The 25126-nt window shown below is 47.0% G+C and overlaps 1 protein-coding gene across 2 annotated transcripts; it reads right to left on the bottom strand.

Moving 5' to 3' along the window:
- Positions 1-717: 717 nt before the first annotated feature.
- TENT5A (terminal nucleotidyltransferase 5A) lies at positions 718-8220 on the bottom strand. 2 transcript variants are annotated; one of them, XM_037392442.1, is made up of 3 exons: positions 8127-8220; positions 6610-7123; positions 718-5598 (listed from the first exon to the last, which is right to left on the bottom strand). In XM_037392442.1, exons 2-3 carry the CDS (start codon positions 7042-7044, stop codon positions 4819-4821), a joined length of 1215 nt encoding a protein of 404 aa, XP_037248339.1. In that variant the 5' UTR covers positions 7045-7123; positions 8127-8220; the 3' UTR covers positions 718-4818. The 2 variants fall into 2 exon arrangements, with proteins under 2 accessions (XP_037248339.1, XP_037248338.1); XM_037392441.1 differs by lacking the exon at positions 8127-8220 and adding an exon at positions 7368-7588.
- Positions 8221-25126: the final 16906 nt, after the last annotated feature.

Below are 25126 nucleotides of genomic sequence, written 5' to 3' on the forward strand. Positions count from 1 at the left end.
TACTGAGGCATCTCCCTTGTAAATACAGAAAATAGAAAATACCTCTGCTGACAAGGACAGCATTGTAGGGCAGGGAAGGAGAGCAAATGTTGAATCTGTGGGAGGAACTGAACCGATTCAGAAGCTGGATCAGATGGGCATGTGCATCCCCACCCTCCAGCAGCTCCTCGAGCTGCACTATATGCAGCATCCATCCACTACAGACGGCTCTGCCTTTACACCCAAGGAGCAGCACCCCATTGCTCCCCAGACCTACTGAAATTATCAGGTGGCAGCATCGGCCCCTACCAAATACATCTCAAGGGCGTCAGGACCCTCATGTTGCTGCCAGCATGGTGGTTCGTGACGCACAAGTCACGGGCATCACGAAAAGATCCGGTCCCAGATCTAAAGTCGGAAGGCAGCAAGAGCACGGGGCCGGTGCAGCGCTGTTTCAGTTTGGGGATTTGGGACCATGTGCACAGCCCGACCAGCGCTGGAGTCAGTATTCTTGGCAGTGGCTGGGGAGGTTCCTCTGCAGCTGAGCGCAGCCAGTCCAACTTGGCTGGCACGAGGCAGGGCTTTTCAAAGCATCTTGTGCTCCAATCGGAAAGCAGCTGAACGCTGCTCTTTGCAGAAAAGTGCTACCCTTGTCCCTTTTTAATGAAAGAAAACTTGGTATTCAGTAGGACCAGGCCAGAGCTATTTCAGACACGGAAGACAGCAGACACAAATCAATAGAAAAAAATAACTTCTTTTTATTTACAAAAAAAATCCAAATATTGGATGCTGTAAACAAAATTCACAATCTGTTCCCTCTAGAGTCTGTTTTCCATCAGCTCTTTTTCTCTCTGTGACAAAGCCTATAGTCAAAATGTTCCAAAAGAGCAACCCAAGGAGCAGTTTGCTGCAACAGGATGCCTTGCAGAAGGCAACAGTTGTAAGGAAATCTGAGGGAAAGCAAATCTGCACAGACTCCTACAGACTGCAGGAGCCTGCAGTGCTTTAGCCAAGCTGTCTTGAAATTTGCAGGCTTTTTATTTTTTTTTACTATTTATTTTGTTAGCAAACCATTATTACAACAGCAAAACAGTACACTGATTTTCTTTCTTGCAAGGGAAACTGCATAAAGAAAACCATACAAAAGAATATATTCAAATAGGAGCTGAATATGCAATTACACTTTTTCCTTTTCTGTGCAGTTTTCTTAACACAATTCATTTTCTCAATTAAAAAAAGCTTTTTTTTTTTGAACTGGTAGGAGCTTTGGGCATGATGCAAACCAAGCATTTAATAAGAGGTGTTTAGAAGATTTGTGTGAAGGCCTTTGTGCAAGATAAAAAAAATATTTTAAGTGCAATAAGAGAAACTAGAAAATACCATCGATTTGGTTTTCTAATTGCCCTTCTATTTTTAGAAATGTTCTTGCATTTGGGAGGACAGCTACATCTAAGGAAAAAAAAAAAATCCCATTTCAAAGCTCTGGATTGTTTCACCATCGCTACATTTAACCTGGTTTAGCACCCTGTTGGTTAGCAGTAAATTCAGCTGCGGCACAAGCAGTTTTACTGTAATCAGGTCAATGTTTTTAATCAGTTCAGCTCTTTAAAAGGGGCACTGTCTCTTGTAGCACAAGTTCTAACCTTACATCTGATTGGATGGGAAAAATGAAGTCTACAAAGCAAGAACACGGTCGTTAACTTTAAAAGTACCAGTGTGCTGAAGAGGAGCGGAAAAATCAGTCCAAAAAAAGTTAAGACTTTACAGTGGGGAAGGTGTGCAAACCGCAGAAATAAACCATCTTTGAAAAGGGCTTCTTATTTTACTCTTGGCCTGAACTCATGCCTTCTTCCCACCTCTAACACCAGGCACCTTTTAAGCTACCAGTCACGAACAAAACAAAGCTCCACCAGTTCCACCACTTGATCATTAACATATGCAAAACAGATCCAGAATAAAAACATATTATATATGTATCAAAATGCAAATGCTGAAAGGTGCAGTTTAGCTCAGAGCCCCGCTGCATGCACTATAAGGTAACTAGCTGCTGTCAATCATTAAAAACAAACAAACAAACAAACAAAAAACCACAATAAAATTCGAGCTGAGAGGAAGCAAATCAAAACTTTCTTTCAAGCAATGGAAAAAAAAAAAGGGTCCTTCAAAGGAAAAATACATCGCGTCATGTACTATCAGTGTTTTGTGGTTGTGGCACAGCTATAGATTCTCAACCCCTTTTAAAGAGCAGATGACTCATTTATTTGCTGCAAATAGTTGTGGCAGAGAAGACATACCACATTACCAGCTGATCCTATTTCCCCAGCCCTCCCCGTAGCTTCCGCTAGCAAACCCTCCCAGGAGCCGGAGGCAGGGGAACGGCGGGCCAGGCGCTGCCGGCCGGACCCTCGGGGGCTGCCCGGGGACCCCGCGGGGACCGGGGGACCAGGCGGCCGGCGGGCGGCTGCGGCCAAGCGCCGGAGGAAGGGGAGGTGGGGACGAGGTCTGCGAGTCAGTGCCAGGAATGGCAACGAACCAGCTTTTACGCTTCCTGAAGGACTCGCAGGGAAGGTGCTTCAGTAAACAAATCGGGTTCCTATTAAACAGCCTCCAGAGCGAAAAGTACAAAGCGCGACAAAAATAGATGTACCTTGCTCCCTCCGCAGGGCAAACACACTGCCAGGACACCAGCGCTCCCCTGCCTCCTCCAGCGCCAGACCCTGCTGCAACCAGCCAGGCCACAGTGAGTTTTCATTCAAAAGCCTGATTTCCCTTTTTTTTTTTTTCTTTTCTTTTCTCCCCCCCCGCCCTCAGTCAGAAAAAGCAAAATATTACAGTCAAGTGTCACTTAGTCATTAGGTTCTCAAAGTCCAACACAGAATTTAACACCTTCAGAGATGGCACTGAAGTGAAAACAACAGCGGAGGCAGATTTTTTTTCCCCCTGCTGGTCTTTTGGGAGGGGAAATGAAAGTGAATAGTTACCGTTCCAATGTAAAGTGATTCCATTTAAATAAAGTACAGTACTGAAATTGTAAATGCAGTGTGACAACCAGATCAAAGATGTTTAATATTTGCATAAAAATATATATATAATATATATATATAAAATATAATTTTAAGCAATCGTGCAACACTCTTAAAAAGGGTTCATTTCACATTTGCTAAATTCTAGTGGTCCTGGAATGCGTAATGCATTCTATTAAAAATACTCCTTTAAATATTAACAATTAGTGTTCAAATCACCAACTAATACAATATTCTTTAGCTGTCAGGGGGTTTAAATAAACCTATCTTTGATCCACGTTCCACTGAATTACACATCATGGAGGTATGCAGTCACAACATTAGTGGGTTAAATGTCAAAATGGCATTACAGTACAAAATAGTTAAAAAAAAAAAATCAGCTAGTCATATGTTTCTCCATCTGTGGAATTATTATGGCTCACAAGCAACCCACTGAATTACTGTAATCCTTGTTCTTGCAACCAAAGACATTATCTGAATCCCACCTTAATCCTGACTGGTTCATTTACTCCAAATTTCTCAGGTGTGGGTTAAAAATTCACTGCAAGGTGCCCACTGTCCTATAACATCCCGTTGCAAACTGGAAAACACATAGTACTTTATTTAAACATTCCTTAATTGCTACGTTTTCCTAGACCACATTAATATATATTGTGTGTGTATATATATAGATATACACCTATAACATGTACATATATACACACACAAACATATATACACACATACACACACGTACCTAGGACAATAGCACACCAACATAACATTAACTCTATACAGGTATTTGCCAAGAAAAAAAATAGGGCATTTCCTCCACCACTTATTCACAAGCTTATGGGGTTTTTTTGTTTTTAATCTTTGTGTCCCTGATAAAACAAAATGCATGGTTAAACCACAAAACTATATTTTTTTCTCACTTCAAATTTTATGAAGGCATCAGGCACTTTTGATTACTGTTGATGTGTACAAATATAGCAACATCTTTCTTTTTGTTTATATATATATATATATATATACTCTACTGTATCTTCTTTGCTCGGATAACTTATTTGTGAAATCTTTGGTCCTTGAGTATATTCTGTTTGCCACAGCTGGTTTTCCTGCATTCTCACATTTTTAAAATGTGAGGCATGCACACAGCTGGAAATAATGGACTTTGTCATCGTACGTGTTTCTGTTTTTATAACTGTACCAATCCACTACTGTTCATTTGGAGCAAGCTGTTTCTGGTAAAGCATTCTAGTCAAGCAAGCTATACATTCTACACAGTCAATCCATAGACAGCACTTGCTGCAAGCCCCAAATGCAGTAATTCCAATATACATTTTTATTCAGCTTATCTCTGCTTTATGCCTCTAACTTTTAATTCCTGAATATATATAGAATTGTTTTTTGTAATTTTTTTTTTCTTTTGTGTTTTTTTTTTGTTTGTTTTGTTTCTTTCATATTCTCCCTTTTGCAGATCCCATTCTAGAGTAAGAATAAAAATAAAATAAGGCTTTCCCACCTTCTCTATGCCAAAGCTATGGGAGCAGATACTGCCAACCCATATTGTCATCAAGCATTCCTCCCTCGCTTATTTCAGGGGAAGCTGGCTGCTTTTAATGACAGGCCTCTTGTGCTCTGGGGTAGGATCCAATTATTTTGGGGCTCTTTCTCGATCATGCTCCCATTGTTTATTAGAATACCCACAAGCTTTTCCCAAGCTTGAAAACCAGAGCAGATCATCATTGCACAAAACACCCCATTTCAAAGGGACGCGTCGCCCCTTCCTACATCTTAGAAAACGTTCTCCCCACCGGTCTACTAATTTCGGTCCTTAATTACAGGGCAGCCAAGTAGAGTATGTGTGCTGCTGGCAAGGGAACACCGTCTGAACCTGTGCAATATAGTAATTGCTGAAGTTGGCATCTGCTACATATGGGGCTGGCTGGTAATAGCAGGTGACATTGGCCACATTGGGAATGATATTTTGCTCGGCTAGGACCCGGATGGCCAGCATGGTGATCAGATTCAGAGTCTGTCTCCTCTCATGCCCCATCAGGCACACTGTGCTCTCATTCACCACACCGTGAAGGGTCATGAGATAGTCATACTTGCGGTCCTCTAATCCCACAAAGTGGTTCTGCAAGTAGGACTCCAGCTTTCTCTGCTGTTCTCCAATGTCTGAGAAGTCAATGAAAAACCTCGAACACATGTATCTCTGCAGGGACTTAATCTCGGATTCGGAGGCAGCCCTAAAGCCCCTTACCAAAAGGTTGCAGTACTTCAGAAGACCACCTCCTCTGATTTCTTCTGGGTTTCTGGTGGCAATTATCTTGTTGCAGAGGTGATCAAAGGCTTCCTGGAAATCCCCATAGACGCTCTCACCAATGATAGTCGGGTGAAAAGTTTCAGTCATCGGATTCTCTGAGCACTCATAAAAAAGCAGCAGGGAGTCCAGCTTGATTTGAAAGGAATCGACACTGAATTCAAACTGCCGCCTCAGAGAGTCCACAAATTTCAGCTCCACATTTTTGCCACTGTTGTTGGACAGGGAGATGAGACTCCATCGGTCTGAATCATTGCATACTTTTACCATTTTCTGCACATAAGCCTCCTATAATTGGAAAGACAAAACGAACAAATGAAGACACAAATGCAAGAACTTTTCCTTTCGCTGCGTTTGTTCCACACGTACCCCCACCTCCACCCCATCCTTGTGTTTCATAGAAGCCTGCAGATAGGAACCGGAGCAGAAATACTTCATGTGAGAGTCTAGAGAGCTGTCACTGCAAGGGGACGGATAGGGGAGGGTGTTCTGCTGGGACCGTGTCGTCCGGGGGAAGCGTATAGCAACACTGCTGCTTTCAGTCACTTCTAAATACATCTACACGTGAAGCCCACGGCAGAGATGCCAAATATGCGTGCACTCACCCAAAAGGTCACCGACCCAATCGGATAAGAAATCTTTTTTTACCGGTTTCCCCTTCTCTCTCCCCTCCCCACAAAAAAACCGCAGCGAGTGCTCACTGCCCGCACTCCTGCTCTCTCCGTGCAGGTTCCGCACATCCGCCCCACGCCGCAAAAAATCCCTCTGAAAAACACAGACGGCGTTTGGCATCCAGCCCGGCAGCTCGAGCGACCGGCCCCCGGGCGGCGGCAGGACCCCGCTCCGCCGGGGCACGCAGCGCACAGGGCAGCGCGCCCCGCAGCCGCAGCCGCAGCCGCCTCCCCGCAGTCCCCAGAGCTGCCCCCCGCCCCCCGGGAGCCGCGAGCCGGGCGCGGCGGAGGCGCCGCCGCAAGGGCCGGGCTGGCGGACGTGCCGCGCCGGGCACACACGGCCCCGCCGGTACGGCGGCGCTCCCGGGAATCCAACGGGAGCCCCGGAGGAAAGGCTGAGCACCGAGGAGCCCCGGGCAGGATGCTCTGCTGCAAACTCCTCCCGGCTCTGAAGTGTGGGGCGAAAAAAATCACTCACGGTCCCTGTGGGTCTCGGGGCGGGTGTGGGGAGGGGGGTGGCGGTAGGGGGGTGCTGCGTCCCCCACCCCGGAGGGGAAGGTGCCCCGTTCCCCGCAGGCTGGCGCTTACGCCTGCTCCCTCCGGGCGCCTGGGCACAGGGCAGGTTTACCTTGAGGGTGAGCGGCGTGATCTTCTCCTTGTTCACCCCCTCGGGCAAGAAATCCAAGAGGCAGTCCAAGACCACGTCCTTCACAGTCTGAAACTCGGCTTCCCCTTTGAGGTCGGCGCAGAAGATGAGGTCCAAGTCCTTGTAGCCCAGGCCGCTGTCCTGGTGGAGGACGTGGCTGGCGGCCGAGCCGTTTAGCCGCACGTCCCGCAGGCCGATGCCCTTCTCCTCCAGCCGGCTCCGCACCACCTTGACGATCTGGCGGGGCTGCATGGCCAGCGTGGGGAAGTTGCCGCGGCCGTGGATGGGGATGGTCTCGCTGAGGATGCGGTCCAGCCGCTGCACTTGCTCCCAGCTCAGCACGTTGCAGTGCGCGCTCTCGCAGCCGCCCGCGTAACTCCCGCTGGGGCTACCGCCGGCCTTCTCATCGTCTGCCATGGTGCGCGGCCGCCGCCTCCCCGGGCTGGATGGCACCGCCGCGGCTCCTCACTGCCCCCCCGGGGCCCCTCTCCCTCGCCTACCAAAAGAGGAGGAAAACCGAGCGGTCAGCAGCGGCGCGCACCCGGCGCCCCAGCTCCGCTCCCCCTGCGGCCGCACCGCACCGCGCCGCCGGACGGCGCCCACCGCCCCTTCCCGGGGGAAAGGAGGGGGGGGGGCGACGGACACGACACCTATTGATTAAATTCAAAAAATAAAAAGGGGAGGGAGAAAAAGCTCCCCTGGAGCCAGGCGGTGCCGCAGGGCTGGGGAAGGCGCCCGACCTGCAGAGCCGCCGCCTGCGCCGCTCCCCGCGTCCCCGCCGGGGCAGAGGCCGCCCCCGCTCGCTGCCGCCACGGGCTGCCGCCGTCTCCGAAGCTTTCGTAGTTCTGCCCGGGAAAGGTCCCCAGTAGTTTTTATACGGGGTTTCTCCGCTCTTCCGGGGCTCCGAGTCACGGCGCCCGCGTCCCGCCCCCTCCATCTGCATGGCCGGCCTCGGCGGTGCCCCCGGCACGCCCACGCCCTGCGCACCCACGGGCCGCCCCGCCGGTTCCCGCCGCCGCCCGCCCCTCCGCGCCGGCGGAGCGTACAGCGCGGCACAGCCGGCACGGCACGGCACGGCACGGCACGGCACGGCACGGCACGGCACGGCACGGCACGGCACGGCACAGCCGGCGCGGAGCGGCACGGCACAGCACGGAGCGGCACGGAGCGCACAGCGCACGGCCAGGCACAGCGCGGCCGTCCCGCCCCGCCCCGCGCGCGGCTCCGCTGGAAAACCCGCGCAGCGCAGCGCAGCGCAGCCCCCCTCCCGCACGGATCTGGCCGCTGGCCGAGCGGGGAGGCAACAAGTGTAACAACCCGCCCGGCACCCGCGCGGGGCGCGGCCCCCCCCTCCTGCCCTGCCAAGATGCGCGCCCGCTGGCACCCGGCTCCGCGCTGCCATTCATTCCGCCTATTTTTTTTCCCCCTGCCTTTTTTACGCCCCCCTCCTCCCCCCCGCTGACATTCCCGGTCACCCCAGGCACAGCCAACCTTCATACCAGAGCGCAGGAATTTGGCGAGGGCGCTGCGCCGAGCAGATGCCGGGGATCCCGGACCGTGCGCTTTGACCTGCTCAGCTCCAGACCGGGATTTTCAGAGCCGCCTGCGGCAGCGCAGCGCCAGCGCGCCCTGCCCGCCCGGCCTCCCGCCGGGACCGGGGGAAGGGGGGGAGAAATCCCGAGGATAGGAACGCGGCAGTGCCTTCCGGGGAGCATCCTGCCTACAAAGTACAACTTCGGTAACTGCGGGGCCGGAAAAGTAACGTGTACGGTGTATACGCACTACATAAACATAGACATATATATAAATTAGATTCTATTTGATATTTTACTTAATAGCAATGGATGATTGTTTTTCACCTGTTAAAAAAGTGCCAGATAAATGTAGAAATAGTATTGAAAACAGACTACGCGCAGCCCCCCCGCGCATGCAGCAGCCCCCGCGGCCTCCAGAACGGGCGGGCGCAGCGGCAAAGGCCCCCGGTGCGCGCAGCCAGGCGATGCGGAGAGAACCGGGACACACACACACACGCAGACACAGAGACACACACGCACACAGAGACACACACACACACACAAGAGACACACACACAGACACAGAGACACACACACAGAGACACAGACACACAGACACATACAGACACAGACACACACACACAGACACACACACACACACACACACAGACACACACAGACACACAGACACACACACACACACAGACACAGACACACACAGACACACACACACACACACACACAGACACAGACACACACAGACACACACACACGCCATTGCGTCACCGCTCGCGGCTTTGTGACGCGCGGCGGGAGGAGCCAATGGCGGCGCGCGGCGGTGTGACGTGCCGCCTCCCCACGGGGCGCTTTGCCAAAAGGGGGTGCGGGGCGGGGGGCGGTGTGCGAAGGCCGCCCGACGGGGCTCACCCCCGTTTTCATCACACACCCCTACCCATGACCTCCCGCTAGGGGGCCGCACTGCCGGGCCCGGCACGGGGAAACCCCTGGCCCAGGCGAGCTGGCACGGTTCACCCGCCCCCCCAGAAAAAAACCCCAAACGCCGGGGGTCCCGCCGCGCGCTCGGCACCCCCTCCGCGTCGGGGCGCAGGGCGGTGCAGGCAAGGAAGCCCCACCCCCACCCCACGCCGCCGCTTATCGCAGCCGTGTGGCACGGGCGCCCCCTGCCGGGCGCCGGGCGCGCTGCCGGCGGGCAGAGCCGTGCGGCGCCGCGTCGGGCAGCGATACCCCGGCTGGCCAAGGTCGGGTGGGCTTTTAGGGTCTGTTTTTGGCAGGGGCGGGAGGGTTAAGCTTTGATTCACCGTCCAATTCCCCTGCGAGTCCGTTATGGCCGCGTAACCGCGGGGCAGGAGCGTGGGCTGGCCGCAGCTGCTCTGCGGAACAGGGAGCGGGGAGCACCGCCACCCCGCCTGCCACTCGCGGGGTGCCACTCGTGGGGGGCCGGGTGAGCCTCAGCGTACCCGCTGGAAAGGCGACCCAGCTGGCCAGGAGAAAAGTGTTCGTAGTGTTGTGTGCCAATGCATTTATTAAAAAAAAAAGGGGGGGAGGGGGCAACCAGGAAGCTTTTAAGATCTGAATGTGTACAAGCGAATGCTGTTTGAAAGCAGCAGCAGAGTATCGTGCAGCCGCCGGCGCGCTGAACGCGGTTTGCCAGATTATTAATTTATTTAAAATAAATACTCGGCCTATGAGAGGCAGCAGCCAGCCTGCCGAAGGGAGCCCGCACCGGGGGCCCGGGGCCGGGGGCCGGAGCCACCGCCGGCCGCTGCTCCGCACCGGGAGCCCGGCCCCGCCGCCTGGCTGCGGGCGGGGAGGGGGTGTGAGCCCCCATAAATCCCCCCCACTCACGGGAGACAAGACGGGAGATCGTTCCCAGGCAGAATCATTGCATTAACGCTTTCTCAGTTCAGAAAGGTACACAGGCACTTCGTATAAATTAAGGATTATTTGCATTGATGTGCAATTCTTTTCACTTCTCTTCCCCTCATTAATGGACACTAGATAAAGGTGCATATTTTTTTCTTTTAATAAACTGTCTAAATATAGGGGAAGTAGAACTTTATCAGCACAGTACTTCACCTAGGGTACGTGTATACTTTAGATTTTTTTACTCTTCTGCCCTACTCGAATGTGAAAGCCCACGCGGCTTTGAATCAGTAGAAATCATTAAGAACTGTAGCAAGAAATTGAATTGGGGTAAATTACGTCACAAAAAATTTAGAATATTTGCATGAGTTAAAGAGATCTTTCTAATTATGAATGATACTAGTAATGCGGCTGCTAATAGAAGCATTAATTGAGTTCATGAACATGCTCTGCCCCTTTAATGACAAACACGTATTATTGGAAGGAAAAGGGGTTTTTTATTAATTTGCCAGTGTGATCAGTAATTCTCTGACAGAATTTTGATTGTATTACTCACACAGGTTGTTTGTACCGCCCAAGCTATTAATAGGAATGCAAGATGTGCGATGTGAATCATGTCTTTCTGTATGTCCACATAATATTGTTTCAATTAGTCCCTTCACCTCACCCATACTCTCAGTCTTGCTCCTGAACAAATGAAGATTAATAGTGATAAATGTGGGTTTGTATGCATTTGTGTATATTTGTCTAATAAAGTCCTTGGTGTGAGCTGGTCATTCAGCTCAGCCACATAGCAGAGAGCTCACTTGCTAGGTGAATTCTGTTGAATGTAAGAATTGTCAGTATTTTCTTGACTGAACTACATGCACCTTGACTGTAACATCATTCTGCCTCCCTTCTGCCCATGACGTGGTGCCTAAAACAGGAACATGCTCCCTTTGGCAGAAAAAAAAAAAAAAAAGCAAAAAACTATAAACCTTCGGCTGTGTCTATGCTAGGAATTTGGTGCCCAGCAGAAGCAAAACTTCCAGTTTAGTGGTTTTTTCCAAGAGGAACTGAATTTGTGTGCCGCAGCTGCTCAGCCAACCCAGCCAACCTGTGGTACCTACGGACAATCAGGGAATTCACTTCTGAGCAGCAACGCTACTTCAGTCCAAAAGCTAGTGTTTACTCAGCCAGAGGTGTTTGCTTTTGTTAAAAAAATAATCAACATCAATACTGCTATCATCACTAGATATTAAAAGCAGCAGCCTTTTGTCTCAGATTGACTTGGCAGAAACAAAGAAGTCTAGGAAGGGCCTAGGAAGTCTAAAAAACTCCCTCAGAAGTCGTCTGCAAAAAAGATACAGCACAATTTTATCACAATTGTGTCTTGAAAAGTTTAGTAGTACTGTTCCTCCTCTCTCTCATTTTTTCCTAATCCTTCTAATTAGGGCAGTTATTCACAGTGGAGAGACAAATGGCAGGTACCATCAGGGTGTTTCTTCCTGTCTCCTCCTGACAATGTTAAAACTGAAAATAGATGTTAAATATAATAAAAAAGCAAGAGGCTGTAGCAAGATGGACGTCAAGAGGCACCATTCCCAGGTGCCTGAGTGTGCAGTGTACCACTCATGGTGAACAGGCTGGGCGAGGGGGGCGAGGGGGCTCCCTTGGCAGCCTTGGCCGCAATGGGAGCACTGGCAGCCACGCAGGGGTACGGCATCCCTCGTCCTCTCACCTCTGGCACATCAGCTCCTCCATCTCTGCTTAACGATGCCTCAGCGTTCAGATTTCAATGGCAACTAAAACATTAAAAATGAGATCTTGACCTATATTTTTGTTCTCTGCCTGCTACAGATGGAAAGGTATCTCAGGGTAGCAATTGCCGGAAAGCTTCTTTCTATTATTCGCTGTGATGCTACACAATTATCTTGCTGGAAGCAGCAGCTATATGACTGAAGAGTATTTCTAGCTTTTCTCCACCCAGATAGCATGTCAGTGTATCAGCTCATGTCCAGGTCTGGAGCGTTCAGGCTGTTGCACCCTTGATCTTCCCTCCCCATCACCTTGTGCGCACTGTTGGCAGCCACCAGCTCCATCGGCTCCCCCCCAGCACAGCCGGGCGACCGGCTGGTGTTCTCGGTGTGGTACAGCTCTTCTCTGTGGGTGCTGCCCCGGACCAGAGAGCAGGCAGATGCCGAGGAGGCATCAGCCAGTAGGACAGAAGTTCAGAGAGCTCTGGGGATGGATGGGAAATGCTGTGAATTAACACGGAGTTGTCAGATCTGAACACAGCCCAGCTTGGCCCTTGCACATACAAACCCCAGAAATTAGTTCCATGAAAACAGTCTGTGGTGAATGGAGACTTGCTGGAAGTAACTTTGAGAACCAAAATGACTAGTACTGCTATCAGCAATAGTACAAAACAAACTACCTTCAAAATCAGCTCTCAGACCTTGTCTATACCAGACGTACTTTTAATCCTTTCCAAATCTCGATTCATTTGTATCTTTCCTTGGAACTAGTCTGGGCAAAGTTTGAGCACAGGTGTGGAAGCAGAGCTCAAAGGCAGGTTTTGTTGGGGTTTTTGGTTTTCATTTTGTTTTTTTCTTGGAAAAGTACTCAAGTCTGATTTTAAAACTCTTTTCAAAGACCTTGTTTCTCTTGCATGCCTGCACAAAGTAGTCTTCTGATACCTTGATATTTCATAGTTCATACTGATTTATTTCCAAAATTTATTTCCATGCTTGACACTTTCAAAAGTCGTTACATTTTGTGATAGAATATCCTGTGCCAGGAATTAGTACTGGAATTAGCATTGACTACTAGAGTAGTCAATTCTAAGGTTCTTTGAATAAAATGAAAATCAGAGATACCTAGAAAATTATCTTTCGGCAATAAATAAAAGAAAACTTTGTGCTTCAAAGTACTACTGCTCTGTTAGTTTTATTTTCTTCCTGCCAGTTTTTACTGGAAAGATGTTTTACTCATCCTGGGAAAAATGTCAATGTTTGGACTAAATGCTGTGTTGTTTTGAAAAGGTACAGTTTAAAGTAGGCCAAATTATCAGAATTTTCTGACAAGCCTGCCAGCAGCTTTTGCAACTCTGCTGAGAAAGTGTGTGTTAGATGAAATAGTAGCATTCAACATGTGCATTGCTGCAATGACCGCAGGCCAAGTCAAGAGACCAGAGCACCAAACAATTCATCTATCAAAAGTACTTTCAAAGTATCTGCCTCATCTAGGGAGTTCATAGCCTAAATATACCGGCAAACAGCAGTATCATCAATTAGATAAACCCATCACTGTTTGCTCCCAGAAGAAGGCGCGTTAGGATCACCTCCTGAGCAGGATTTTTCAGAACTGGAGCTATGGTTGGGCACAGGAGACAGCAGAGGCACCAGCAAGCCGCTCGTCTTTTCTGTGCCAGGCAGGCAGCCATCCCACCCTGCAAGGCACGGGGCAGTGCAGTCCTGGCAAACCCCTCTTCTCTAGTTCATCTGCATAAAAATAGCTGGGCTTTCGGATTTAGTTGTGTTTTATGCTCAGATACGTTGGGTTTAGCCCATATTGGCCCATGGGATCTAAATGTGATTAAAATGAACTATACAAGATCTGGGTATTCCTATTCAATTGGTAGCCAAAAATAAGACTTTTTTTTTTTTTTTTTTAAATGAAGAGGCCACATTTTTCCTTGGTATGTAGGAGAGCTGAAAGCTTCAGTCTTTCTTCCCACATAGGAAAGGCAGACCCCCAACATTTCATGACTCATGTAATGGTGCAATCCCAGTTGCTTATGACTGATAGGATTTTATACCCATTTTACTTTTCCATGTTTTGTTTATCCTACAATGCATTAAGCTCATGTAGGAATACTCCAGTGAATTTCAGCATTCTGCCTTTTATTCAGGAGAGCTGGAGAGGCTCATCGTTTCAGATTTAAACAAGCTGTCCTGCTTTTGGAACCGCAAACCGCAGTGTGAAAATACACAATGTGAACTAACAGAAATTGGTTTACTGTTCAACTCAGAACTGGTTTCATGGATTCAAAGCCATAATTTAGTTTCACCTACTACAAAACAAAAGCCATTTTACCAAGTACTTTCACAATCAACACTATTACTCCTGATGGAGTCAGGGCACCTTTCAGTCTTGATTAAAGTCTATAAATGCTGGAAATTAATTAGATCACTACAGGAAATTTGTTCCATTACCTAATTAACCTCACTGTTAAAAATGTGCGTAATGTTCCTAGCCAGAGGGCATGTTTGCACAGAATGGTAGTGTTTGCACTGAATTTAGTTGCTGTACATGGAAATGACATATATATTAAGAGGAAGCAATTCTTAGCAACTACCAAAAAATGAGATGTACTCATTTGGTGCTCTTTCTATTTAACTGGCTGTGAGTAATATTTGCAAACATCTGGGTAGAGGCACAATGTAAATTCCTCAGCTGGTATCCTACACTGCTCTGCATCTCACCCAAGCCTACTGAGGACAGAGGACTGCTGTTAAAGAAGGTTACCTATCTCTAGCTCCTCCCAGGGAGGCAAAATGAATTCGTTTACAGCTGCACATACACCAACAGCCAGTACATGACCATTACACATACGAGAGCAGACTTTGGTCATCTAGAGTTGTATGGATGTTCTGGGCCTTTGGCCTAGAGGCAAAGAATGCCTTGGAGATGAAAGCATGAATCACAACATTTTAGGGCTGTGCAAGTGGGAATGCAATCAAAACACTGTGCAGCAATGGACAAAAAAGGATGCGAGAGTCCTGATCCAAGGAAGCAAAGAGATGGAAGGTATCACAGTCAATTTGTTTGTTATTAGGAAAGACAAATAGGGTTCTGATGGCCCCAGTATACCACCATCTGAAAATCACAGTTTGTGTCAGACATCTTAGCAAGCAGTAAGTTTTCTGGTGCCCACAGGATGCACCATGCTGGGCTGGTGTGCACTGCTATCCTACCTGAATTCCGGTGCTGCCTTGGCTTTTCCAAAACTGCAAGAAGTCAGCAGGGATCTGTTCTTAATTTTAATCTGCTTTGCATGTTTCTCAGTCTCCAGCCAAACTGTTACCCAAAAAATAAGAGATCATCCCTTTCTCTTTTGTTTCCTCAGTCTTTCTTTTTTCCCTGCCATGGGTGATTTCCAGCTCTGCACTTGCTCACAATGGCAGCTGGAGCAAGGACCTGACGGGACAAGCTGCTGTCACAAACAAGAATGCAGTGATATACATTGCCAAAGCACCCACCTACAACACTCCTTTTTTTCATTCATGGGTCTCCTTTTCCTGCATGGGAAACCCAGCTTCTCCACACCCTACACTGCTTTGTTACGCTAGATTCAAAGAGCAAAATACTGTCAGAGAAAAGCATTTAGCCGGAGTATGGAGAAAAAAGAACTAGGCAATTTATCAACTACATTTCAAAGCAAAAGTAGGGTACTTTAAAAAAAAAATCAAACAAACCCACAATTTTTTTTACAAATTAGAAAGGGGAGCATGTCATGAGTGCAAAAAAAGTAAGAGATTTTTTTTCCCATGGAAGGTTTTTCCTCCAGGAATGCAAAAATTGTACAGACTGATACCTGAAGTGGGTTATTCTGTAGCAGTATGTCCTGCATGCATCTCACTGGGAAGGGCAGAGAGCCACTTCTGATGAGGAGAAGACTCAAATCTGTGCTGCCACTGTTCTCACGGAGACCTTGCAGGATCCCAAATGGAGCCAGCTGCATCAAGGGCTATCATTTCCCACAGCAGCAAGTTACTTTGGTCTTTGTGCAAAGTGAGGCAATGACCCTGGGACTGCAGTCCTTCCCGAGCATCACTGGAGCATCACTAGCACTATTTAGTGCTGGGAGGGATGGGCAGCTGCACGGCAGCAGCTGCAACCCAGTTTTAGCTCAGAAAAGGCTACAAAATCCGGCTGTGCAGAGAGGAGAGTTGTTTCTTCCCTGAGGAGTAGTTGCCAGAGCACAACAATCTTCACTGAGTTCCACCCCTGAGGGATGGGCCTCACCGCTTTTGAAGACCTCAGAAATCAGCAAGACATAGGAGCTGGGAGCCTTTTCCTGGCTGGGAAAGGGCCAGACCAGCTCCTGCTCACAGCTCCTGCTAAGCCTGGAGCTCAGCTGCTGCCCCCCTCTCAAGATGCAGAAGCAGCTGCTTCTTCAGAGCAGCAGCTCCAGCTCCTCAGTCCTGCTGAGCTCAGCAGTAGCCCAGCTGAGCTCTGAACTGTAAACTGGCTTTGTGGATGGGTAAAAATAGTAAGGCATGAATAACATTAACACCAAAATAAGGGCAACTGTCGCATTTCTGTTCTTTTTTTTACTGTGAAGCCCTCACGAGGCTAAAGGGGCACAGACTACAAGTCCAAGTGCAAAAACTCCCTTAGCTGCAGCACTACGTGCCCCTTTCAGCTCTGCCTTGTTCTTGGACAGGCTCCTTGGGCTTGCAAAGTTTCAGATGGTCTCTGCTAAGGAATAGGGAGGAGGCATCCCAGAGTGTAACCTCAGCCCACCACTGGGATTGTAGGAAGGAGCTGAACTGGGAATGGACCCTTCCTTTCCAGCTCTGATGTTTAAATATTCCCCATCACAGTGGAAATCTTGTAGGACAGTTCAGCTGAGCCAAAGCGTGGAGAACAGTTTGTGAAATTTCATCCTTTTGCAGCAGAGCGCTGAGCTTGCCTCCTGCTCACACCCAAACCCAACCTTATCCTGAACAACAGCCTCAGCTCTCTCCCAGTCCAGACCAGGACACCATCTCCTCCTCAAGTCTTTCCCAACATTAAGGAATTTCTTTGTGCTTGCAACACTGTGCATCTGAACATGCTGTTGAGCTTTACAGTTACTGTGATGTGACCTGATAAATGAAATCAGAGTGAATGGCACACTAATATTATTTGTCCATTTCTTGTTCCTCTGCTGAGGACCAGTCTTACTTTAGAAAATTAATCCTCAGAGGTTCCTATTTACCAGCATAACATTTGTTTCATTTGCCACTGAATTCCAAATAATTCTTTTCCCAGGAAACCTGTTGTCCTGATGCAGAGCTTCAAAGAAAAATTTACATTCCACATGCCAAATGCTGCTATCGTTCCTACTAGAATAACAGAGGAAGGATTTTGGCTCTAGGTATGCAGAATGTTGAGAAGAGACGATCTGTGCTTTTACACAGAAGGCCCCACAAACAATGCTAGATTGTTCCTTGGAGTGGTGCACAGAAGTTCTCTATTCAAGAGGGTTGATTCCCCATCAGTCCCTTCCCAACAAACCCAGGAGATGGTTTTGGTAAGAGCCCCGTGTCTCTGACCAGTCCACTGCTGAGGCCACTTCTTATGAAAAAGCTTCCCGTGCCAGACATTCTCTGCCAGCCATCCCACATGGTATTTCACAGCAGGGGCAGAGTGGTGAATTATCCTTTTTTTTGCTGATCACATCACACTGCATGCCCACTTAAGCCAGGTAATACATTTCTATCTTTATATGATGATTAAGTACCCACCGCATAATTTACGGCACTATTGCTCTGAAAAATTGTACCTTGATGGCTGTTAGGTAGCACGTGCCCAGTAAATGTTTTTGTTGCATGCATCCTTCCAGCATGTCTTATATTACATCATCTGTGTAAGTAAACCAGTAACATTTTAAAAGCAGCTGATCCCCCGCAGGCAAAGCGATTCCATTTTCCTATTAATTGAAGTGTGAAGCTTTTCATCACTCACTACCTTCCTCACCTAAATTTCAGTCTCACGGAAGGCTAGCATTTTGTTATGAACCACACTCACCCTGGATGTGCCCAGAGATCGAATGAGCCCCGAGCCCTCCTCTGCCAGCCCTGCGAAGAGGCAGGGGCATAGGCGTCCCCCGTTGACCTCCTGGCAAGTCAAACAGAAAGCCCAAAGCAAGGCAGCAGGGCAGGTGGCCAGGCAGGCAGAGGAAGAAGCCCTGAGGCTCACGAGGGTGGGCTGACCAAAGAGGTGGTCACCAGGAACAGAGGAAACCCAGATCTAACTGAGGAAAATGACAAGGCTGTTTCTGCTTTGACGACAGCTGCAACTGCTCCGCCAGCTTTAGTCTCCGGCTGCCTCCTCCTATGTTTCTTCTCCCATGGGTGACATGCTGGGGACTGGGAGAGCAGTGCCAGGAAGCTTCTTACAGCACTTCCAGCAGCTTCTTTACTTAACAGTAGTTGCCTCTGATTGCTTATGTGCTCGTCTACTAAAAGCACAGGATTATCACATGCCCTTCAAAACACCACACCTGGCGAGTGCACAAAACTAGGGATGAGCAAAACTGCTCTCTGCTAATGCCAGCATGGAAGTAATGGGTCAAAAAATAGCCTGGAAATGATTTCGCCATTTTGCCTCTAATGAACTGTAATCCTGAGCTGATTTGTTTTTAAGGAGTTCTGGCATTTCTCCAAAGGGCTGCATTTTCCAGAGATGAGCTATCCATTTCCTCTGGTCTTTTTAACATGGCTGCAGCTGAACTTTTAAGCCAGATCATCCCAACTTGCCAGGCATGAGATTATTGCTGGTGTGCAAAATGAAGCAAAGAGCTGAAAATAACTATGCCGATGGACGTGAAGTTGGTTGGCTTAAGGCTTAGTTGGAGGTTGATTTGCAAGTACCTGAGTTCCAGAATGGGCTGTTCAGCAAGTCTGCTGTAGGGAGCCATGAGTACAGATCTGACTCCTTTAGTTTTCACAGGTCAGCTTAGGATATAGAAGCATGAAAAAAAACCCAGGCACTCATTTTAGAACTCAATAGGTCAGTGCTTTAACTGCACGTGATGAAAGCCAGTAGCATACCTGGATATACTTAGCTCAGCTTAGCTCAAAGTAATTGTATTGTGCATGTGTTAGGCTGTATCATAGAGTGCGGCACAGCAAATGCACGGTCCAAAAAGGCAGAAGTGATTGAATCCAGCCATGTAGAAAAGATGCAGGTGAAATTTCAAAAATCTAATTTCCAATTGGTTTACTTATATTTGCAAAATGCATTTTTGGCTAAGGAATTAGTTAAGAAAGGAGAAACCTTTAATCAGCCATCCAAGAGGAAGAAAGCAAAGTTCCAGGATAAAAAAAAAAGAGCATGTTCTTCCTTCCAAAATGTATCACCTTTATTATGAAAACAATTTGCGCCTCAAACAATTTCTTACTTTTTTCCAGAATATATGTGATTCTTCCCTTTTATCACTGGGCAAACACCATACATTTAACTACAGGTCATAATCCTTCTGTACCTACTAATGCAGAAGATGCTTGCAGCCCTCAGATGCAGGCCAGGCAAGTGCCAGTCATGTGGCAGCAAAAGCTGTTCATGTATCCTAAGCCCTTCTTTTTCATCATGTCTTTTTCTTGTATATGTGTTTTTATTTCTGCATAAAGAAATGGGACTTTCTATGGTCTTTCAATGTAAATTTAGTACAGAAGGAGATTTATGTCACGTATCTCTTGTGCTATTGAAAAGAGGCTCTTTAAACTCATTTTGGACACTTCAGAATGCATTACCAATTCATCAAAAGGCACATGTAATGTAATGTATCATTTTGCATTCAGGTACCAGTAGCTTTTCTTCACATTAGAAGAATTGCTACATTATAGTCAGCCTGCTGCCAACCCAGGTAAAGAGCTCTCTTCATTACCTTTTTAATTATACCTACCTGAAACCTGGCCCTGGCTTTTAGTGGTCTTTTAGAGGGGAAATGAGGGATGTTCAGCTCTTAGAAGCGGTTTTTAGTGGAGTTGATGTCCTAACTTAGTCCTTCTTACTTAACAATTACCCTCTTTGTTCCTCTTGCTAGCTAACGTACATGTTCTTTTGGTAGCTGAGATGCCCAAAGTGTTAAAACTAAAGTTCCCACTCACCCCAAACAATACAAATGCAGCAGTTACCGTTAAATATCTGGCAGTTACCATTAAATATCCCTCTGCTACATCTCAAGAATCCACCAAGGTTTTGCTATTCTGATACTGAGGAGAGGCACCAGCCACAAGTGGTTGGGTTCTTTGATGGTAGCTAACAGACAAAAATGTCTCAGTGCTCCTAGGAGAGGACGCAGGATTTCATACTTTCTGCACAGATGATTTCACTTCTAATTCTTCAGTTTCTTAAGAGCTTCCCCCAACCCTGGGGCTCCCCACCCTGAGCAGATTATTGTTATGAATGACAACTTTGACATACAGTACATAAGCAGAAAGGGAGAAGAGCAGAAAAGAGGTCAGCACACAAATGCCCTCTTGTTCTTCAGTGTTTCCCCATGACACAAATGCCCAGAGTTATTCCAGCACCCAGATGGCTTTGAAATTACACAGCCCCCGAATCTTCCTTCCTGGCAAGACAGTGCATTTTGGCATGCCAGAGTCCAGGTGTCCTGTCAGAAACCCAAGCCCCCAGCTGGTGTGACCCTATCTTTACAGCCATCTTTACAGCCCCTGCCTGTTCCTGCCACCATCCTGGAAGGGGCATCTGCCCAATCTTTGTTTGAAGCCAGGTACTGCAGCTCCTGGCAGGGAAGCACACTGGATGGGGTGACATACGAGCCACTTTGGAGGGTTATTTCAAGCAGCTCAGGTGAAAATACATCCACTGTTCAACAGTCCCCAGAGCAGCTAATCGTGTTCCCCCATGCCAATGGCTGGCTGTCCTACTAAATGTGTACATTTCATAGATGCAGATCTGCAAATTTCATGTGATATATAAATAACAGTTAAAAAGATGTCATTTATAAACACCTCCTTCCCCTTCCTCCTCTCCCTGCCTGCCCTGTTCCCAAGATATGCTTGTTGGCAGGGTGAACCCTGCCTGTCATAGACTTTGTCCATTTCACTCCAGATCAAACAATAAAGTAATGGAAGGCATGACGGTGGTGAGCAGTTAAAGGCAAGAAGGAAGGGGGGGGCGGGGGGGGGGAAAGCAGCAGCTATAAACCTATTGGTGTATGTATAGCTCACCCATGGACAAGAACCACTGCGTTCTGCTATCTGGTTTAAGTTGCCGAGTGCCCTACCCTTTATGTACTCACGGATATTTTCCACAAAGGGCTCACCTTCCGTTACATTTAACGTAACCTGTTGAGTTCAAAACTTGACATAGCAAAGGCCCCTCTGGGGCCTCACAATTCTAGCAAGCTGTGAAATCTCGGTATCAGCTATTTTAATAGAGGGTTTCTGTCGCACGGTGGGTTTCAGTTCTGTCAGGCCACTGCTATTCTGGAGTATAACAAGGACCGTGTACGCAAATACACTGTAGACTTCGTCTGTATCTCCCACCTGTGGTCACACCAGCTGGGGGCTTGGGTTTCTGACAGGACACCTGGACTCTGGCATGCCAAAATGCACTGTCTTGCCAGGAAGGAAGATTCGGGGGCTGTGTAATTTCAAAGCCATCTGGGTGCTGGAATAACTCTGGGCATTTGTGTCATGGGGAAACACTGAAGGACAAGAGGGCATTTGTGTGCTGACCTCTGTTTCTGCTCTTCTCCCTTTCTGCTTATGTACTGTATGTCAAAGCTGGACGGAGGGTTGTCATTCATAACAATAATCTGGTGCCAATCCTGTAAAAACTTCCTTTTAACAGAGATAAGATAATGCAGTCTAACAGTTCTTTAACTAAATAGGATTAATTAGCAGGAAGCTGGCTGCTTAATTCACCACTGGCCTGTAAAACCTGGTAAGAATGAGGTCGCTGGACATAATAAAGCTATTTAGGAGTTTAGGTCAAACTCTAATAACAGAAGACACCACTTAAAGATCACTCTGATATAAATAAAATTCCGGGGTAAGAAAATATTGCTTATTAAGGAGAGATCTAATCTTTCAAATAGTGTGCTCTGTATACTCAAAAGTGTATTCCTTCCAAAACAAGCAATTGCAACATCTAAGCATTCAGTCAGTGGACACCAGACTTTGACATTAAACCCCAACAAGCTTTCACATCCTTTCCCCCAAAATTTGTTATATAAAGCTCACTTTTTTGTGACCTTAAGATCTCACAGGAGCTTCACATTTTGAGAACCTTGTTTCATGTTTCAGTACATAAGAACAAGCACTTCTTTGTGCATATCTGAGTAATCGTCCTGATTAAATGAAGTTTGTTTAAGTATAAGAAAAAATAAATAGTGCACATATATTTCTATAGCTCCCCTATTTCCTTCGAGCTTCTACCTACTTTTTCACTTGTTTGTTGGTTCTTTTTTTTTTTATTTTTCTGACAGCAGCTGTTTGCAGATGAGTTTCTATTACTAATACACATGTGCGTCTGTATAATTTCTGCCAAAACAATGCTCCTGTTTTCCCCCAGGAATCTCCAATTTCTTCCCCAATATTATCTCCTCTTCCCCACATTACGTCAGTAATATTGGGCAGGGTTTCAATTGATTTACCTATTACAGTACACCATTTTCCAAAGAACTTTGTCCAGAACTGTGTGGATCAGAAATACCACCTGAAGCCACTCTTGGGAGCTAACTGGGCCTATTTTTAAACCCTGTGGTCATGTAAAATCCAGACACAACATCTAAGATACGGAACAGTCAAAAAAATGTATTGATTTTGATGTATCAGGTCAATTTGTGTTTCTGCTTCCAAAGCAGATGGATGAATGGTTACCCCTTAGCTACCCATCTGGGAACAAAAAGATTTTCCTCTAATATTTTTTTTCCCCTTTTATTATTCCCTCCATCTTCAAAGCCTTCATGTAGTAACTGGCTACTGTCCCACCTTTGCTTGCCAAGGAAGCTTGAACATATTCCTTCAGACGGCCAAAAAGGTCGTTATGGTTTGAAAGAAAACATTTCTTCTACCCAGGAGCTCAGCACACCATGTCCCCATTTCTCCAGCCTGCTGCCAATACTGAGAAGTGAGATCGCTTTTCAAGCCCACAGCTCAATAACGAACAGTTTTGTGTGTCTACTACAAAAGATCAGGAAGCCAGACCCACTTTTTTATTTAGTACATGGAGCCAGATTCTCAGCTGGTATAAGCTGAAGCAGCTCTACTGGTGTGAAGAAAAATATACTGATTAACACCTGCCAAAGTTCTGCTCTACATATTATGTTTGCAAAGTAAATGGCATAAATCATGGAAACTACTTATTTTTTCCATTTTGAGACATTCTTTCTCCAGTACACCCTGGGAAAACATTATTGCCTTTACTAAAGTGCTAAGGATTCAATTTTTTAAAAAAAAGTAGGGCCAAAGTGCTTTCACGAAACTCAAAAACTTCTCTAGCACCATTCATCACAATTACCTCCACAGTCACAGAGACAACAGAATGAATAGTTCCTCATCTAACGTTTTTCTTTCCTGTCAAGTATTGCTTTGATATATCAAAACTGGATGTATGTGTGGAGGGAGGGATGCGTGCACGCACACACGATACACTCTCCCTCACGTTACACACCTCTCTCTGCGCTCTGGTATACAGGGCTCAATCAAGCTACCGGAATTCCCATTAGTCCAGTCTATCCAAATGGCTATATGATTCAACAGGAGAAAAGGAAAAGATTTAAGCTTTGCCTGTCTTTTAGAAAACATTATTTGTAAAAAGTGCTGTGCATAGAAAAAAAAAACAACAAACCACATGTTGCTAACTTTTACTGAAATAATCCATCTTCCAGATAACAGCATGGAAGCTACATATCCACACCTTTAAACAGGCAATATCAAGGGTTATTAGAACTGAAAACTGACATTGCTTGTTAGTCTTATATTGAAGTTCGTATCTTCAGTGATGTGCTGCTCATACAACATTTCGGGCTATGGATGCGACTTCACAAAAATGAATGCTACTTGGTGGTAAATTATTAATGCTTTGATTCTTTTTTTTTTTTCATTAAGTAGACATGCAAATTGCTGCAACATTCTCAGTGAGTAAACAAGTACTCCCACACTGCAAGAGGAGATAGGGATATGTACAAGGTGATAGTGCAGATAGTTTACTTTGAACCTCAGATTAAATAACCATTTGTACTGTTTAATAGATATGTGAGCTGGCAAAATGAGGGGAAAGAAGGGAAGGCAAGGCAAGGCAAGGGAAGTTTTGAGAGGCTGTGAGTAGTCTTCCAGTCACTCCTGCCTGCTTGGGACAGGGGAAGAAGGAAGTGAAGACAGAAAGGGATTATCCTCATGTTGTTACAGTCTGCCCACAAGCAGAGAAACCCCTTCCAGCAAACAGTGTGTTGAAATGGATACACTCCCAGGATTTCCAGTTCCTACACACATACCTCTGTCATCCTAGTAAAAAACCAAACCCCAAAAAACTGGCAACGACAAGAAGTCTCACTGCTCTAGATTAATCCTCCCCAGCATACTCCAGTCACTCAGGCTATAGCTGTATAAGCTTTAGTAGCCTCAGAGAAAATCCAGGCTATGCCAGATGCAAAACCCACCCTAGCTGAGGACCAGGAGTTCAGAAGCAACTGCGGATTGCTGATGTGTCTAGTTCGCGCAACACCTCACATTTAAACTGATTGCTTGCCTAATTCCCACTGGCATCAGCAGGACTCAAACAGCCTGGTGATTTTGTCCATCTCAGCAAGTTCATCCATGAAGATCTGGGCCTTGCACACTGAATTTCTGTTAAACCAGGGCAGGATTATGACCCAGGCCACAGCCAGGACTGGTAAACTAGATCACTTAATGGGGTACCTCCTGCTGGTGTCACCCAGACTCCTTGGACACTTTGTGCTCAAACAGCTGCACAGGCCCCACACAAGCACAGTCTGTGTCCTCCCCTGGCATGACCCATGCCTCACAGATGGCCTCTCAGTGCCCCGAGAAGGAACATCCATTCCCAGATCCTCCGAGGCACTGTCAGGGCATGTATGTGATAACTAAATACTTAATGTCCAAGAAGACCTGATAGGAAGTTTGGACCTCCGTAGTGGTTTAATGTCAGAGACACACACAGCAGTGAAGGTCACACTGCTCCAGCTCTTTCACATCCAGCTCTATGGCATTTTTGTCTCCCCTGCTGCCCGGGAGATGCTACGTTTGACAAGCTCTATCAGCATCAAGGTTTTATTTTGCTGTTTTGTTATTCCCCCTCGTTGCCCAGATTATCTATTTTCCTCCTGCTGTTTCTTTGCCCTCATGCAGTCAGAG

Source organism: Falco rusticolus, chromosome 6, assembly GCF_015220075.1.
Source record: "Falco rusticolus isolate bFalRus1 chromosome 6, bFalRus1.pri, whole genome shotgun sequence".
In the NCBI taxonomy this organism is placed as follows: Eukaryota; Metazoa; Chordata; class Aves; order Falconiformes; family Falconidae; genus Falco; species Falco rusticolus.